Raw genomic sequence first — 19,139 nt, 5'->3', positions numbered from 1 at the left:
AAACTTTACTGTAAAAAGACTATATTTGGTCAACTTTTACACTTGGAAAAGAGTAAAAAGCTAAAAAACAAAACACTCAAAGGTTGAGATCCCACAACCTTCAGCATGGAAGACAGCCACTCTACCACTTGAGCTATGCTAGACTTAATGTTAGCTAACATATTGCTGATGTGTCCCAAAGGAGACCAAAAAATGAAACCAACTGACCTGCGATATATTGACATCAAGTAGGAGTGGCTTGGATCAGTGGTTAGGTTGGCTCTCTCCCACCCCGGAGGTTCTGTGGTTGTTCGGCAACTGTTGAATTGTATTTATTTATTCATTTTAACGTTTGACTCTCTTCCGAGTATAAAGTTGACTCTGTTTAGACTGGGACCGAATATAGTCTTTTTCAGAGTAAGATTTGCTCTACAAAATGTACTGTGTAGATTGTTTGGCGGGTCAGTAGGTCAGTACGTATGCAGGTAGATGCAGGTTGGTAGGTCACGAGATAGATGGTCTGGGTTGGTAGTTAAGCAAGTCGATATGTACTTGGATCAGTCGGTAGGTGGGTCTAACTCAGTTGTCGTGTTTCCTCATTGCCAGTCCAAATTTAAACCACTGGATACATCATTGATCTCCTTTGTAGCGTTCTGTCGCGCCTGCTTCCTTCAGGTCGGCGGGTCTCCGTCAGGCCCGACACAGCTGTCGTTTGGGGTTAACGTGGGCCCTGGAGGTGGCTGAGGGATGAATAAGTGACGAGGCCGCATATTGGACTCATGTTATATGTAGAGAGGCAAAACAAACAGGAGCGCCAGCTTGTTTCGCTCTTTTAAATTATATGACCAAGAGTACGACTTGACATATGCACACAAGCACATACAGGTGACCTGCTGCCTTTCACACTGAGCTTCTAATGAGACACACACATATGCGCAAGCACACACACACACACTCTCACAGTGGACCCTGGAGAGAGGCCTCAAATCTGCCTGTCAGCTGCAGTTAGATCACACTGTACTGGGTTCTCACCACAACACACACACCTGCTTCAGTGTGAAGTTCTGCTTCACGTGAATCATTTATTTTCAATAAACTGCCAAATCATCACACGTGAACAACATGGAGGATTTCATGTCATTCATCTGCAGACTGCATTTTTACATTGTCAGTTGGTCAGTCGGCAGGTAGCTTATTGGGTAAGTGGGTCAGTAGTTACAGTAGGTAGCAGGGCTGGCACAAAAAAAAAATTGGCCCTGGCATTTTGACTTAGGCCCACTGGCTCAGCCCAAATCCTTCTTTGGTATATTCGAACTGGATTAACAGACTGGTCCTTCTAAATTGTGGGCCAGTCTCTAGGGGTCAAATCTAGGAAAAAGAACTGCAAACGAGTACCCAAAAGAGGCCAGCCCGTCGGGCATCTGCCCCATATGCCAATATGGTTGGTCAATAGGCCCGTCAGTTTGTACTGTAGGTGGGTCAGTAGAAATAGGGTAGCCCAGGTTATAGGTGGATGGTTAGATATATTAGCTTTGACTTTATCAGTAAGTCTTTACCATGAACTTTGAAGAACTAATAATGCAAAACAATGTATCTCTCCCTCTTGAACTTTCCATTAAGAGCACGTCATTAGCAAGCAAAACAAACATTCTTTCCCTGGAGTGTGATCGACTAAATGCCGCCAGCTCAAGGTTGAGCGAACAGAGCAAGACCACAAGCATGAGGATGAGGAGCAAGAGGAAGACGCCGGCCTTCTCCATGCCTGCTCAGGGAGAAGATCGTCCTTGCTTTGTTAAATGATTTCTTCCGGCTGAAGCCTTCCTACCCGGATCGTTCGGGGACCGATTGCTTGTACAGTACCGGTTTTCCCCAGGTCACCTTGGCCTAGAGGGCTCAGGCAGTCAGCCAATCGATGGCCTTTATTGCCATCTGGCTTGCCATTTAGGTTGTTCTTGTCACAAGAGGTTATGCAGAGTACAGCTTGTCAACTTTAGTACAGTAAGAGGGTTGGGAATAAAACTTTAAAGGATATTTATAGAAATTTGCATTATCAACAGCCTTGTATAATTTGTTGCATTCATTTACTTCTTTCCCCTTAAAAATGGTTAATTGAAATGTCTTCATTTTTAAAATTCTCATAAAATGGTAATTCGAAATTATTTAGTGGAAGACATATTGGTAAAATAAGTGTCATTATTATAATTTACTAACTAAGCCAAACAACAACTTATAAATGTACCAAAGATGATTTAAAATATATTATTATAATTATATAATATATTATTATTTAAAAAAAATCAAATGTGGCGCTTGGGTAAAAAAAAAAAAGTCTTCCTCATAAAACAGTATACAGACATTGAGTCGTCGTACTGTAAAGAACCCTCATCTAGCAAATGAAGTTGCAGTTGCAGTACTGCTCTGTGGCACTAGATGGTAGTGTGGCCCCATTGTTCCAAGCAAGCAGCCACCCTCTGACCCCAGCACAGTGGGCGCGCTGAACCAGGACTATTTATTTACCAACTCAGGGCGACCTCTCTATGGCGGCGTATTTGATAGCAGCAGTGTAATGCACTTAAACCTGTATGGGGTTGGCTATGATAGTATGGCTTAAGGACACTGCACACTGCCAGGGTGAAATCCTGGAGGGAGAAATACTGACGCACAAGACTTTGCAGGTAAACCCAAGAAATTATGAATCACAAGCTATTTGGCAAACTGCTGGATGATGCTATTACTATAGTTTCGCTAATGGGGGCTGAGGATGTTAGTTATTCAACTAAAAAGAGTGCAATCGTTGTGGAGTGGGGGTGGAAACGGCGTGAGTGTGTGATTTACGAAGTCAGAAGTCCGTGGCATATACCCCACAGGCCCCTTGCGGCTGAAAACCAGAGGGCAGCCATCTTACGTTGCCACTGTAAATGACAACTTCTGTTATTTTTTCCCACTGAAAATGCTGTTACCAGTGCGTGTTTTATGCTAGGGTCCCTGTATGGAGTCAAAGTACAAAGTTCACTGTTTGCATCGCCCATTCAGAGTATTTTATCTCAGTATTGTCAATTGTGACTGACAATAGTTCGGTTTACCCTTTCGCAGCAAATTTTGTCCCGACGGGCTTTCCTTTCATTTCATTGTTGATGGTTCTGATAACAAGATGCATACACATCTTTGAGTAGCACTCAGCGATACACCATTGCCCATTTTTATCATATGTTGTTAACTTGTTGCTACGAATTGACAGTCGGTCAGGTGCTCCTTTGTACCGGGAAAATTAATGTAAATGCAGGGGAGCATTTTTAAGATTTGACATACTACAATAACTACAATAGGTGGCTCTGCGGCACTAGGCTATAGGTAGATAGGTTGGTTGGGTGGATCAGGTCATAGGTTAATTACATTCAGCAAAAAAATATTATATTATATATTGAATATATTAAACACACTTCAGTATGATACCGTGCCAAGTCATCTGTTTATTATCATGCAAAAGTATACCTACAGTACAAGATTTGGCCAAACATGTATATACATACAGGCGTCGATCATATTTATGCAGTTGTGCCTGTAAAGTGAGGCAGTAATCCGCACTGAGGGCAGCTGCACTCATTCGTATTCGCCCCTGAGGCACTTCTAGGCCATCTCGTTGATTAGGGATCAGAGCGAGCGAGAGAGAGAGAGAGAGAGAGAGAGAGAGAGAGAGAGAGAGAGAGAGAGAGAGAGAGAGAGAGAGAGAGAGAGAGAGAGAGAGAGAGAGAGAGAGAGAGAGAGAGAGAGAGAGAGAGAGAGAGAGAGAGAGAGGAGAGAGAGAGAGAGAGAGAGAGAGAGAGAGAGAGAGAGAGAGAGAGAGAGAGAGAGTCCTCTCACATTCAGTAAACAGTTGGTTAATGACTCTAATCCCATTAAGAAGGATGGGGGGGGGGGCAGCTTGCCCCTTCACATAACATGCATTAATATGTATGCTACCTCTGTTTTTCAAGCACATAACCAAGGAATAGATTTGCCCTCTCTCACACACACTATTTGTTAAAAGAGTCCTCAAAGAGCAAAAAAAAAAACAAAAAACATACAGGAAAAAAAAAAGACATGCAAATCAAATGAGCGTCGCGCGTTTGCGGGCACAATTTGCCAACAATTATTGTTTTGACCCGACAAAAGCAGGCCCGCCCTCTGAGGAGGCAGGAAATCATCTTTTCAAGAGCTCTTGTGCTTGAAGAGCGAAAGGGCAAGGTGAGGCGACGTGATTGCTCGGTGATTAGGGCCCGAGAGGAAGGGAAGACTCACGACTGCGCGTTCTTCTTCCTCCTCCTCCACACACAGACTGGATAATAAACAAAGAAGCAGCACTTGACTCTCTGTTGATCCGCTCCATTGTTTTACAAAAACATCATTAAAAAGATTGATCTCGCAGCCATTTTGTAGCCAATTCTGTGCACGGTGGTTAATTAAAGCAACATGAGTAGAGCATACAGTATTTAAAATATATGGCAGAGATTAGTCAAGCGAAGTCAAAACTCATTTTTGTCATCGTTGTTATGGTTTCCCACGGAGGAACATGATTACTTTGAACCCACATAAATGTTCTGTTTGATCTCTATTCGATTGCAAAATGACCGCTTGGAAACATCAGCGGCAGTTCGAGAAGCTTCATGGTCGTCACGCTGCTCCAATGCATAGAGAATGCGATCCAATACCCATGGCAATTTTCTTGAAACAGAATCGGAACTACTTCCACTGAAAAGTACTGAACTCTTAGAGCAGGCGTTTGCGCAAAGCAAACATCACACTTGTTCAACAGTTTGAAGTTGCTAGAAGATGATTTAGAAATTCTTGTGTTATCGTGTATGAAATCAATGCCTGGCCTATTCTTGACTTGTTGGAAGATTTATGCCATATACCGTATACTGAACGAGCGTCCTCTATTATTGATGATCTACTTAGTGTTGCAACCAAGACACACAGGCGCCAACATGAAGACCCACTCCAATGATCGGCATAAAGTGATGAGTGTCAGTCAATGATCTGCGCATCACATAAGTGAATGTTTATGACTCGGTGCGGGGAGTGTAACTGCAATGCTGCAGCGGAACATTATTTTATGTGCGCTTGTTATCTGTCAGTCATCTCGCTCATGCAGAGAGATCCACTTATACCTTCCCGCTCGGCTAAGAATAGCTCGAAGGGCTTTTGATGAGGGATCTCTTCTAAGCATTACAGGCTGACTGAAATAGAAAATGGAATATACTGTTATCTAAATCATGTAACAGCAGGAAGAAACCTTTTGCATGTTCCATTTAGGGAACTATGATTTTGTTGTACGCAGGCACTGCCTACAACATTAGGTACACGTGCACAATGAGGTCTAATGGTGATGTCGGGGCTACCAAACGCTATCTGAATTTGGTGGTCCTACAATGGAAGTTCCTACTGAAGTCCACAACCATCTCCTTGGTCTTCTTTACACTGATGCAAAGATTGTGGGATTTGCACAAGTCCACCAGGTGTTACACATCCTCTCTGTACTCTGACACATTGTTGTTCGTGATACGTTCCACTAATGCTGCATTTGTCTATGACCTTCACGATATGACAGCTGAGGAATCTTGCAGATCAGTCAGTCAGTCCGTCCATCCATTTACACACACACATAAACAAACAATATCTAGACATACATAAATACATTTAATTTTGATAGATTATTTATTTAGTAATTTTCCTGTATTTTTATGATTTGTGCTTTGTCTTGTACTAACTGTTAAAACATTGTTTTTTTCTGTCACATGTCTACAGAAGCGTATTACATTCACTTGGAAAAAAACGCTCCTGTTTTTCTATATTTTGGGGGGTGAGGCTTTGTTTTTTTTTAAGTATGTTTTGTTTGTTTTATTACATATATTTTCTGTTTTTCTGAATAACTTTTTTTGTTTTTTTGTTTGATTTTTTTTTTCTGTCATTAAAAATATTCTAAAACAGAAAAAAACATTATTCAGGAAAATGGGAAAATTACTCAGGATTTTTTCCCAATAAAATAGAAAATAAAAATATATTAATAAAAAAAAAAACAATAAAATAGAAAATTAAAATATATTAGCTAAAAACAAAACCGAACAGATTTTTATCTAATCGCCAGTAGTTTGTGCACGTGTACCTAATGAAGTGTCCACACACCCACTCATCCAAGCACGCCAGATGTCGAGTGTTTACAGTACGTCAGAACCAATGAGCGACATCTCACCGGACCAATCAAAACACAAGCTCAAATCAGTGCTTGTGCAATCAGAGGCATGAAGCGAGCACTTGGCTCCGCCCCCCCTCCGTTGGAAAAGAACGTCATCTGCTTCATACATTTAATTTAGCTTTAGCCGACATTAGCTTACCGTTTACGTCGCCTCGAAACAAACATGTCCCTCGTCAACCGATAGTCCGCCCGTATTCACCTGACACTACTTTCAAACATGACTGTGAAAGCCGTACGCCGACGTGGAGACGGGCGGAGCGGGGAACTTAGCGGCTAGCTTTGAGTCGGTGCTAGGTGGCTAGCTGGCCGATGGACGACAGAGGCTAATGTTTAAAGAGCGCTAAGCCTATCACAACAAGCCCGGCTCCTTAAACACAACCTGCATCTGAAGCCGTACCAACAACGACTCCAAGAGACTTCACATCTTCTTTAACCGTAAGTACACGGGCGAGGCCAACTCACTAGCCCAAACGTAACAGTCGTAACATTTGACAACTGTCAAGTTAGCGATGTCTTAATTGGTGTCCATATCAGCCGGGGGTTAATTAGCCTGCCATTATAACCATTTTGCTGAATGCTAGTGGTAGCCCTAATATAACGTTTCCTGGGTGGTGAAGTCAAATGGTTTATTTTGTGGAATTGGGTGGTTAAATCATGTTCTGCATGAGTGACAGTGTCTTTCATACATGTTAGTGTTGGCATCTTGATATGGAATTGATCCTGTTGGACGCAACCGTTGTCAAGTCTGCGGCCACGTTTAAAAGGCCTTTTATGTGTTTGCATTTGGTTTCGTCTGTGGTCTCTATAACCTCACGTTATTAGTGGCAAAGGCAATTGGTAGGGGCTTGCCTTGACAGCTAGGTTTCCACAAGATTCAAATGCAAGAACACAGTCCTTTCAGGAACACTGGTTAACCTCAACAAACGCTCCCACTGGAAATGAGGGGGATTTGAAGTGAAAATAAATGCATTCAGAATTTGATATACCAAAAAGGAGTGGTTTTAAACCATACCAATTTGGAATGAATAAACGAATTGGTGCTTGCATATAATAAGTGTCAAAATCTGGAAAACTGAAGACGTTATTGCTCTCAGACACTGTTGGCATGTCTGCTGAATGCAATGAAACATGCCTCAGACTCAGTCAAACAAATAAGCATTATACACTTGGAAAAATGGATGTCCACGCTTTTTCCCCTGATGCCCATGTACATATAAGTAGAAGGATGTAAGGGACACTTAGAAATGATTAAAATTCTATTTGTTAAACTGGCCAAAATCAATAAATGTAGCCGTAATGTATTTGTCAGTGATACATGCTAATTTATTTGACTATATATATTGAGGCAGGTGATTCTGCTCAGCTTAGTTGGGCATTCCCGTGCCTTGTGTTGAGCAGCAAACTGGTGGCTGCTTATCATGTGATAACTTTAACCACCACCAGCATCCGAACCTTTGTCTGCATCATATTGAGAAGTTGGAAGCCCTGCTTACCTCGCCATCCACCCAACAGTGAGTCTCGCTGGCCTGTCGGACCTCGACTGGAATCTTCCATCATTCTGCTGTTGGCTATGGATCTGGCCGCCTATTAGCTTGTGGCTAATTAGCCTGCACATATACTCTTGTTTTGTCTGAATGTATTTTCTCTTAAAACATTCTATTTTTGTTCTATAATTGGTATAATTCTTCATTGCGCTATCACCATCAATACATTTTTGTTTTTCATGTTTCGCCATCATCAATAGTGGTGGCATCACACACACAATTGTACTACGTCATATTGATGTGTCTATGGCAAATTATATTGCAAATTTTGACATCTCACCACCTGTTATATTAAGAATGATTAATGATTTCTGGGAGAAGCTAATCTTTTGGCTACAGCACATGAAATCTGGACACCGTTTACCATCTTTGGACAGGAAGTGTACGGTCGCTAGCCATTCACGCTGGTCCAAAAGAGGACATATTTCCCGCTCCCTTCCTATGCTCTGCTAGTCAGACTCCCGTCTAGCCGCATTTGGCATTCCCGATGGCGTTGCGCTGACGATGACCGACCATGTCCATTCAAAGTGCTGCTCTTCCAGGAAATTGATCGCTTGTGATGCAACTTATGATGAGTCATCAACCATGGTAGACGATTTAAGATATCCCTCCTCGCTTGTAACGGCATTAAATATGTACATTGATTTGATTATTTGTTATGTGCCTAACCAGTGATGTAAAGCTGGGTAAAGTCCAAATTCCAGGACCTTTAACATAATGTACTTGTAATGGCAACATACATTAGTGAGCTCTGAGCTAGCTCCTGCGTGCTTGTCTGTGTTTGACAAGCTGATCACAGCCAGCGTGCATCCCATCAGCAGCTAACCGCTAAATTGACTTAGCTCGTTAAAACAGCCCTGCTTGTCTGAATCCACCGACCCTTTTTGATCTGTCACCTGACACTTCAATCAAACCTCGGCCTTTCATGTCACCTTAAGTTGCAATGCTTGCAAAGGACAACAAAATCCAAGATTAGTTGCGCTAACTCTGACACGTTCGCAAGCTGCGAGCACCTGAAAAGAATCATGATAATCCCTCTGAGCTGCCACTCCAACCTGTGTATCTATGGAGACGTCTGGCTGCTGTGACATCTCTTACGTCAGTGTTAAATTGATATTAGTGTAGGTGGCGAGGTAAAAGAGTGACTTGACTTACTCCCACCACTTGACTGTTTTTGGACAGTTGCTGGTCGCACATTTAGTATCATCGTCTTCGTTTGTCAACTGTGGCTGTCGCTTTGTGCACGTACTCGCAGGCGCACCATGAACGAGCCTGACAGATGTTGCATTTACACTTTGGGCCAGAGGTGGCAGTCGTGAGTAAAAAAGTGACAAACTGCACAAAGATCCTTTAAATTTGTAATCTGTATCAAAGTTGAGTATTACCACGCTAATTACTAGGGCTGGGTTTTAAAATGGAATAATCAATATTGAATCAATTTTCCTTTTCGAGCAAGATATTAGTTCATAAAACCACAAATCGATTATTTTAATATCTCTTTTTAAGAAGAATTGATGTCCCATATTTAATCCTTTAGATTGAACCAAGTGAATCAAATCGAATCAGGGAAAAACGAATCAAACTGAACTCTAGTGAAACAAAATGGAATCGATTGAGGAAATTTGAATCGATACCTAGCCCTATTAATTACCAGCCTAGAAAACCTCACACAATTCGGTTTACAGTAAATCCTCTTCCTGTCTCGCAGATTTTTTTTTGTATTTAATAACTCTTATGTTGCTTTCTATTTTGGGTGTAATTCTATTCTTGACCACTGGGTGGTGGCACACAACATACTCTGAGACTGTAAATTTAAAAGAAGAAGAAGATTTCTTTGGTAGCTCATTTAGTCAGCCTTGGTTAGTCCTGAATTAAGCCATGAATGTCTCTAATGGTTTAAAACGAAGATGGTGCGCAACATAACTTTGCTGTAATGATCAGATGACAAATTCTTCGATTGAAACTCGTACAGCTGCTACACAAAACTTGGCATGTGACATTAAGGCTTTGCTTGAGTTTAAATTCAATTAAATTCATCTTCCCTCTCCTGCAGGCAGCCGTGGGTCTCTGCAAGGCAGAGCCATGGGTGCCTTCCTGGACAAGCCCAAAACGGAGAAGCACAACGCCCATGGCGAAGGGAACGGCATCCGCTACGGGCTGAGCTCCATGCAGGGCTGGCGCGTGGAGATGGAAGATGCTCACACAGCCGCGCTGGGACTGCCCGCACCCGGTCTGACGGACTGGTCCTTTTTTGCCGTCTATGACGGCCATGCGGGCTCCAGGGTTGCCAACTACTGCTCCAAGCACCTTCTGGAACACATAATCAGTGCCAGTTTCGGGGCCGGGGGGCAGCAGAGCTCGTCAGCCGCTTCAGAGAGCACGACCGACGCACCTCTGGCAGAGATTGCCCCCACGGTGGAGGCGGTGAAAGCCGGCATCCGGGCGGGCTTCCTGAGGATCGACGAGCACATGCGCAGCTTCTCGGACCTGCGCAACGGCATGGACCGAAGTGGCTCCACGGCCGTGGGCGTCCTCCTCTCGCCCGAGCATTTCTTTTTCATGAACTGCGGCGACTCTCGAGCCGTTTTGTACCGAAACTCCCAAGTGTGCTTCTCCACGCACGACCACAAGCCTTGCAACCCGCGCGAGAGGGAGCGCATCCAGAACGCCGGCGGATCCGTCATGATCCAGAGGGTGAACGGGTCGCTGGCCGTCTCCCGGGCCTTGGGGGACTACGACTATAAGTGCGTCGTTGGAAGGGGCCCCACCGAGCAGCTGGTGAGCCCCGAGCCGGAGGTGTACGAGATGGTTCGGACCCCTGAGCAGGATCAGTTTGTGATCCTGGCGTGCGACGGAATCTGGGACGTCATGTCCAACGAGGAGCTGTGCGAGTTTGTCAAATCGAGGCTGGAGGTATCCGACGACCTGGAGAGAGTCTGCAATGAAGTGGTGGACACCTGCCTGCACAAGGTTTGTACACAAGTGTGTGTGTTTGAGATCATGGCTGACTCGCACTGACTGACTCTGCTTTCCCGCTTTCCTCTCTGCTCCCGTCCGCCTTAGGGGAGCCGGGATAACATGAGTGTTGTGTTAGTTTGTTTGCCCAACACTCCCAAAGTGTCGGAGGAAGCTGTGAGGAGAGATGCAGAAATCAACCAGTACTTGGAGTCTCGCGTGGAAGGTGAGGATGAATGGAAACGTCGTATTCTTATCAAATGTTCGTGTAGTTTTCCGTACACACAAAGCAGCTGCAGTCTTGCCCTGATTTTGCACATTTCTATTGTCTAACCTCCTCCAACCAAGTTAAGTCCCACTGAATGCAGAAGAATGACACCATGCTGACCTCCTTTTCCATTTCAGCGAGCATCTCCCTTCCTTATTCCCCCCTTGCGTCCCACCGACATCATTTTCTTGCAGTGCCTTCTCTCCGCTCCTCCATTGCCGTCTTCCTCATTTCGTCCCTCTCGAGAGCCATAAAGCCTTTTCATTTTGCTAGTTTACTCAGAAGCGCTTCTCCCCGGCAACAAGGGCTCTCCAGCTGTTTAACATTATGGTCAAATCCTACAAATAGATGTTCACCAAATGGATTTATTGGCATCTCGTAATGAAATGAGGTCATTTAGCATCGCGCGCTAATGTAAATGTTTGGCTTCTTGGGCCATCTACAACTGGTGGGCCAAAAAGAAGAAGGGACAAGAATACAAAAGGCTGAACATTTTGATGGTAACTTTCCACCGCCAAGTAACTTGCATGCGTCGACTTGTTGACTCTGTAGCACAGTGGACTAGTGGCCAGTATGTCTGCCTCACAGTTTGGAGTTTTGCTACCTTTAGTGCTGTCGTTATCGAATATTTTTAACCAGTAATTGGTGGTTATTTTGTACTTCGTATTTGTATATAGTGATTAAAAAAAAAAAAAAGGGGGGGGGGATTGATGTTGTTCTATGTTACCGGTTCACATGTTGTACATGTGCCTTGCTGGCAACCAATCAAGGGTTTACACTGCCAAAGTCAGCTGGGATAGGCTACAGCTCAAGTACCCTCAAAACTGGATGTCTGGATGGACTTGTTTCTGGCCTCATGCGTAACGCACTCTCTGCCGTCATTTTCAGCGATGATGTCTCGGCCGGCCAACGAGGGCTTTCCCGACCTGGCCACGGTGATGAGGAACCTGTCCACTGACGGTGGCATGCCGGCACTGCCGCCAGGGGGAGGCCTTGCCAGCAAGTAAGAGCCCCCCCTCTTCGCCGCCATAAGGTGTTTTATCTTTGGGCAAACCTCAACATGCCACCACTTAAAGGGGACTTTTGATGGAAAATCGATTTTTTTTAAAAATTTTTATTACTTGGGTACAAATTGTTGAGTCTCTGAAGTGTTCCGCCCACCAATAAAATGTGAAATTATACAATTGTTAGCTACCTATTTACCAAAATGTGTCTGTGAGCACGCCATTTAGAATTTTGTCATATTGCTACATAATGCGGCTAATTAAAAAGCGAAGTAGAGCTACAGTGTTTGTACAGGTTAGCTGATGTGTCAGCTACGGCGATGTGTCCACTGCATGCGCCATATGCACATACTGTATCTGCACACTGATTGACAAATAAGTATATGAAGTATTACCACTAGTGAAAATATAAATGTCACTTTTACTTAATAATAATAATACATTTTAGTTATAAAGCACTTTTCAAAAGAACTAAAAGACGCCTAACAGTTTAAATGTCACTTAATGATTTAAAAAAATACTTAATAATTTTCCCTTCAGACTAGAAACTCACCTAGTCACAGCACCCGAGTCAGCCTTTGTATTGGCTCTGGCGTACATTTGCATGAAGCTGCCGTGTATTAAGACACCTAGGAATTGTTTTAATAGCACTTCATGTCTCCTTTAAATGCTGGCACAATCAAACTGTTACTAACTCATGTTTTTCATAATATTTGACTCTTGAGACTCGAGCATACTAAATTAAATTTGTTGGTTCTTTAAAGCTTTAATGATATTGACAAGCAGCCGGATAAGAGTCTGAAAATTAATTGGAAATCTCTTTCCTGGAGTTTCTAAATGTTGTGTATGTATATAATCCTTCAAATATTGCACTAGTCAAAAGTAAACTTTCTCATTCTCTCATCTTTTGTTTTAATTTCACTGTTCTCCTTGCAGACAAAGCGTTATCGAAGCGGTGTACAACAGTCTCAGTCCGTACAGAGAAGAAGAAGGGGTCAGTATCCGCCGCGCTATCCAAGACTTTGTAGCTTCCTCATCATTTGACAAGTCGAAATGATTGCGTCGCATGTGTGTGACCACCATTGGCCGTTCCCACTATGAAGGTGGAACGGCGTTACGTTCGTGTGTGCGTTTGTGGAAGGCAGCTTTGAAGTGTGTTGTCACTTTAAACAGTTTGTTCAGATCCTTCGTTCTTGTAACTTAATCGTTAGCCATATTTACATGAGGGCATTTCTTCACTACTTGGGTTTATAGCAGCCTGCCATACTGGAGTTAGTCCCCAGCTGTGTACTTGCAGGGAACCTGCCACGTTTTGGGCCACTATCGAGCTTAAAATAATTGAATTGACTTGTTTTCTCCCCATGTCACATTAAACTCAAGTTCTAAATGTTATGGTCCACAATTGTGCCCTTCTGCGAAGTTTTGTGTGCTTGTTTCTACATAATCACAAACAAGTCTGTTTTTTTTTCTTTCTGGTTCAAAACAGTTTACATTAATCCCATTGTGTGGTATGTCCAGACGGTGTTGATTGTATATAGTTATTATACACTTAAAAGGCCCCAATATTAGGTGGACTTGCATGATTAACAAGTTCAGCTCCAATTTCAAATAAGATGAAGACGTGACGTGAAGTTGTATCAACTATTTGCAATGGCAACGCACACACAAAACAAATAAAAAAAAAAAAATTCTACAAATATTTGAAGTTGCGTGGGGCAATAATCTCCACTTCACTGGCTGCAGTTATTTTGCTTAATTAATACTGGACACACCTCTTATATTTGGACCATTATTACTGGTATATGATTCACTGTACAGTCAGCTTTCATGGAGGTCTTTAGAAATCTGACAGAATTTACTGTTGAAATATTGAGGATTTGGATAATTTTACATTAAAAGACGTCTCCAAACAAGTATTTGATGATCAAAATAGTAGTGGATTCATTAGGTTAATTAGTTTTTGATTGTGTATTTGTGCTTCGTTTTGTTTTGTTTTCGTGTTTTTTTTTTTTTGCACAAAGACAAAAAGACAATATAAAAACAGTTGTAACATTGAAGTGTGCAGAAGAGATCAGGAAGCCCATATCGAGTTTATAAAAAGATCTCACCTCATACATAATCTTCATATTCAATACAGAAACAAATATAAAACAGTATATTGTGAAATACACCAAGAGCATTAAAAAAAGGACTTCATAAGAATTCCAATAAAGAAAATCAACTACAATGTATCTATTACCACAACTCTGTTATTAGGCCAATGCACATTATGGTTAAGTGACATTCGCTTAGTAAACATATTTTGAGTTTGATTTTAAAGTTATTTAATGACGTTGACTGAGCGAATGTTTGCCCAAATTATTGTGGCAATTGTTTTGATCATTTCAGAGGTTGAAGTTGACCTATTGCGACGTGTGTGTGAATTTTGGTGGCGATTCATTGCATTTTTGTGTCATTCAGCGACGTTTAGCGTTTACAGTTGTCTTCAAAAGTACAACTGTAGAATTGTGTTTGTAGAATTGTGTCACATGAGAGCATGGAAAAAAAAAAAAAAAAGAAGGAAATTGCCACTTGAACTATGCAGTGTACATCAAGCCATCGCGGGGCGTCAAGAGTGTCTAACTGTATTCACCCTCTGATTAACGCAGCCCTCCTGTTTCATTTGGTAAGTGATGACATGTATGATTGCCCCCCCCAAACCCTTGCTTCCTCTTTTTTCCCTCCGATTTCTTCACACTTTCACGCATAACGACCTCACGCAGTCTAGCGGGCATGTGGACCGGCCGCCCCCTCTGTCGACTCGCCTCCTCCCATCCGTGTCCACTCAACGCTCGCATGCGGAGGCGCGTCTCATGTGCCGACAAAGGACTGCCCCCCCCCCCCCCCCCCACACACTTCTCCGCCCCTATGTCCCGTGCGCTCAAACATGCATGCACCGCCCACCCCTCTCGCGGCGGGCTCTTCTTCAACCGCACGCACGCACGCACGCATGCACGCACGCATACCACAGCAGCAGCAGTCCATGTCTCTGTCACTTCCTGTCAACAAGACGGACGTCCTTCAAGCTCTTCCGCAGGCCTGTCAGAATAGAGCGTCTGCTTGAATTTTGATTTTGTGTTCAGGTTGCTCACTGGAAGCGGCTATACATTATAACCAAAGCCTCTCTTTTCCTCCCTTTGTCCCTAATGTGACTTCTTTCTCTTCTTTTTTCCTTCCACCTCCTTCTACTGTCTTGGCGGCTGTTTTCTCTCCCAGAGCGGCGCCAACTTGGAGTGTCACTGGTAGAAGTTCCTGATCTGCCTGAAGACTTAAAAAGGACCAAAAGCTCCAGGATTTAAACCTTCTTTTTTTTTTTTCCTCTCCACATCTTCACTTGCTTTACACTTTGCCCCACTGAGAATTCACAAGAATAAGACCTGTGGTTATTAATTGGGAATATTCTGATCAAGGCATCAAGTCGGCGCACTTATTTTGTGCCAGGCAACTGACTCGCCTTCCCTTTCCGCCACTCCCTAAGGACCTTTTTATTTTATTTTTTATTTTTTTATTGTGAACCTCTCAACCTGTTGGTCAACCATTTCCAAAGCTCCTGGACACTTCTAACCGGACTGATGGTCTCCACTTGTTTGTAACACTAAACGTTATTTGCCTGAAAACCACTTTATGGACTTTTAAATCTTTTTTTTTTTTTTTTTTGCCACAAAGTCCAAAGACCGCGACACTTGAACACATGGGGGTGCTCACCACAGCGTTCAAAATTCTCCCTTGTGGTCCAAAATAACATCAGACAGGTGTGTTTTTTCAATCGTGGTGAATCCTTTTTGCACGTGCTTCCTTAACTCACCACTCGGTTGATATTCATAGGACCCAACACGCTTTGTTGTCATGTGTACGATAACTCTTGTCAAGAATAATTTATATATCAACAATTCTGAATGATAAAGAGATATTTATATTTTGAGTTATTTCTTCTTTAAACCCAGCCTTGTGGCCTAATCTGTGCGTATGTGATTTGTTTTTGTGCATACGTCGTGCTACTCACAAACGCACAAGCTGGTGCACAGTATTCCGACACAATAGCGTTCCAAAGAGGTGTGTGTGAGGAAACAGGAGATCCAGCCTCACCTTTTTGACACACACTCAACCCTACTTGTGCTGCCAATAACCTTTGTGATTTGAAAAAATCAATAAAGAAAAAAACTAATATTGGTCCCGATTGAGATCCCGTTTCAGATTGAAAATGTGTTGGGAAGATTTTGATGAGTTGTTTGAGAACTTCCATTTCAAGCCTCTGCTTTTTAACCTAAAGAGTTTTTTTTTTGTTTTTTTTGTGTCATGTATTTTTCAAAGTTACGGCACATTTACCTCTTGACATGTCGTGTAGTTTTGGTAGTAACCAACACTGCAGTTGAACACTACACTTGAGAGAAATTGCTTTCAAATCATGTAACTAGTAATATTTTTTACATTTGGAGAACTTGACACATTCCAAAAAATGTCATTAAATGCTATAACATTGTCGTCCAAAGAAAAACGTATTTCTAGCTTTTGTGATTTTATTTTATTCTTTTTTGTTTTTGTTTTTTTTAAACTTCTAACTCATTTTAAAGTAGAAGACAACTCAACATTTGGAGATGCATGCTTTTCATTGGACAGTTATTGAAAATGTTTTTAACAGGAACCAAAAAATACAAAAATCAAGCATTTTTTTTCTTGCTAACAATGCATTACTTTTTGTATAATATTTGACTGAATGATTGAGTTATTTATGACAGATCTATGTCGTCCTCAGAAATGTTTTTGTGTTAGGTGATAATGCCCAATACGGATGAAGTTGCAGCAACAAAAGCAAATGGAGCACAATAGAACTGTTGTCTGTTTCAGCACATTATTTGTGTTGAAGTGAATCTTGTTGTTTTCAAAGTAGCTCGTCGCCAATAAAAAATTTTCTGAGATGGCTGGTGGTCAGAAATGGCCCCCCAAAAAATGCATGCTTGAATATTACAAGGTTTTATCAGGGAGATAAATGAACACAAGCTCCCTTTGCTTCCACATTTGGACACTTTAACATGAAATAAAAGTTTACAAGGAGCAGTGGGTCCATTTATCACCATTTCCTGGGTCCTCCTGTACCAGATATTGTGACCGTAAACGTCAATAAAAAGAACATTTCAAACCCGATGGCCCAACTATTGCTTTGTCTGTCAAAATGAAACAAAATGAACCCAAACTCCCCTTGTTTGTCACCTTAAGCATCTGGATTATTTCCCAATGTTTAGTTTGATGACAAACGTACATTTACAAGTTCCAGGGCATTCTTCACTGATCTAATGCGTCCTCCTGTACTTATTTTGACTGTAAACAATAATAATAAAAAAAAGATGGTTTTAAACCCAGTGGAGCAGCCATTGTTTTTTCTTTTTCTTTTTCTTTTTTTGCTTGGTCTGTTGCCATAAATTAAAAGGGACCCAAATTCTCTTTGTTGCAGCCTCTCTGGACATTACTTATGAGTCCTGTAAAAATAATTCCACCATAGTTGTAATCTAGAGTTGTTTAGACACTGTAGAGCAGTGGTAGGGCGAACCCTGGTCCTCGAGAGCCGCTGTCCTGCCTGTTTTTTGCAGTAGAACATGGTTTGGTTTCACTAAAAACACCGGCTTCTGACCAGACGTGGAGAAAAAAAAATGTCAAGCAAAACAGTGTGATTGTTTCTTTTGCTTTAATGACTCTACAAATGATAAAACAATAAAAAACATCTTGAGGTTTGAATGGAAAAGATCTCAATCAACTGTGCCATTGTTTCTCACGATACTTTGTTTATATATATCGACAATCTTTCGGTCCTTTACCTGAATAGTTGTCTGTAAATTTCAATAATTAAAAAAAAAAGAAGCTAAATCCAATGGAGTAGCTGCTACTTTGTTGCCATAAAACAAAATTATCTCAAACATCTTCCACATCTGGACATTGTTTGATTGTTGTCTTAACAATTCACTACAGTTAAGATATGATGAAAGACGGGAATTCACAAGTTCCATTGAAGGTCTTCATGGCCGTGACATTCTGACTGTGAATGTCAAAAGATTTGATTTGAAACCCAGTGGAACTGGCTTTTGTCTGTTGCCATCAAGTGAACCCAAATTCCCTTTGTTGCCGATGCGCGTGTTGTGCTTGTATGCTTTTCTCTGTGCACAGGCACTGCAGAATGTTCCACGCAATCTGCACCACGACAAAGTAGTAGTCAGGTAAATAGAACCAAGTCAAGATTGACCTCACACAAGTACTCAATTTATTGCGCTGTTATGTTACGAATAATGGAAACTTATTGCTGCCACTCCAGGGGAAAAAAAGGTTCGATATCATAACTTGCTGTATTTAAAAAGGCACACTTAGGGCTCAGACTGACATGAACTAGAAGGAATTGCCATGTTTTGTTCTGCCAAATGCGGAATCCAAACTTACCACGTTATAAGGTGATAACGTTATTCTGTTATAACGTGATAACTTGCCACGTTATGACAGAGAATAACATTGTTAACCGATTATAACGTGATAGCTTACCACGTTATAACGGAATAATTTAACGGTTATAACATGATAGCTTACCACAATATAACGGGATAACTTGACAAAAAGTGGTTATAAAGTAATAACTTACCACATTATAATGGGCTAACCTAACGTTAACTGATCATAACGCGATAACTTGTCACATTATAATTTAACATTAACCAGTTATAACGTGATAGCTTACCACGTTATAACGGAATAATTTAACATTAAGCGGTTATAACATAAAACTTACCACATAGCGGTGAAAAAAGTGGAAAATTTGTTTTGATTTAACTGAACCAGATCAAATCGATACATTTCCTATTTTCATGTTATAACATGATACTAAACTTTTATTCATGATGTGGCAGCAATAAGCTCTGAAAGAAATAATATTAGTGCTCACTGCTCAGTTTGGATTAACTTTGTAAACTCCAATAACCATACATAAGCTCTTTCTGCAGGGCAAACTAATCTCTAACTATTGCCCCCACATTCCTCAGGTTGGCCTATCACAGTGCGCATGTGCGTGGCAGAGATAAAAACAAAGGAAGGAACCCTGACCTTCACACACATCAAGACAGACGCAACATTCAACTCATAAA

At 41.8% G+C, this 19,139-nt stretch overlaps 1 protein-coding gene across 10 annotated transcripts; it reads left to right on the top strand.

Annotated features, from left to right (window-relative positions):
- The first annotated feature begins 2,489 nt into the window (after window positions 1–2,489).
- On the top strand, window positions 2,490–19,139 carry ppm1ba (protein phosphatase, Mg2+/Mn2+ dependent, 1Ba). 10 transcript variants are annotated; one of them, XR_013296102.1, is made up of 7 exons: window positions 6,261–6,646; window positions 9,809–10,725; window positions 10,819–10,936; window positions 11,867–12,011; window positions 12,919–12,976; window positions 14,631–14,647; window positions 15,238–16,191. XR_013296102.1 is itself a non-coding variant. In XM_077581342.1 (7 exons), coding segments are annotated over exons 2-7 (1,197 nt in total). In that variant the 5' UTR covers window positions 6,262–6,646; window positions 9,809–9,837; the 3' UTR covers window positions 15,239–16,191. The 10 variants fall into 10 exon arrangements, 7 of the variants coding, with proteins under 7 accessions (XP_077437464.1, XP_077437465.1, XP_077437467.1 ...); XM_077581342.1 differs by having other exon boundaries at window positions 6,262–6,646; window positions 11,867–11,981; XR_013296101.1 differs by lacking the exon at window positions 14,631–14,647.

This window comes from Vanacampus margaritifer, chromosome 12, assembly GCF_051991255.1.
Source record: "Vanacampus margaritifer isolate UIUO_Vmar chromosome 12, RoL_Vmar_1.0, whole genome shotgun sequence".
NCBI lineage: Eukaryota > Metazoa > Chordata > Actinopteri > Syngnathiformes > Syngnathidae > Vanacampus > Vanacampus margaritifer.
This window is presented reverse-complemented; position numbering and strand designations above follow the sequence as displayed.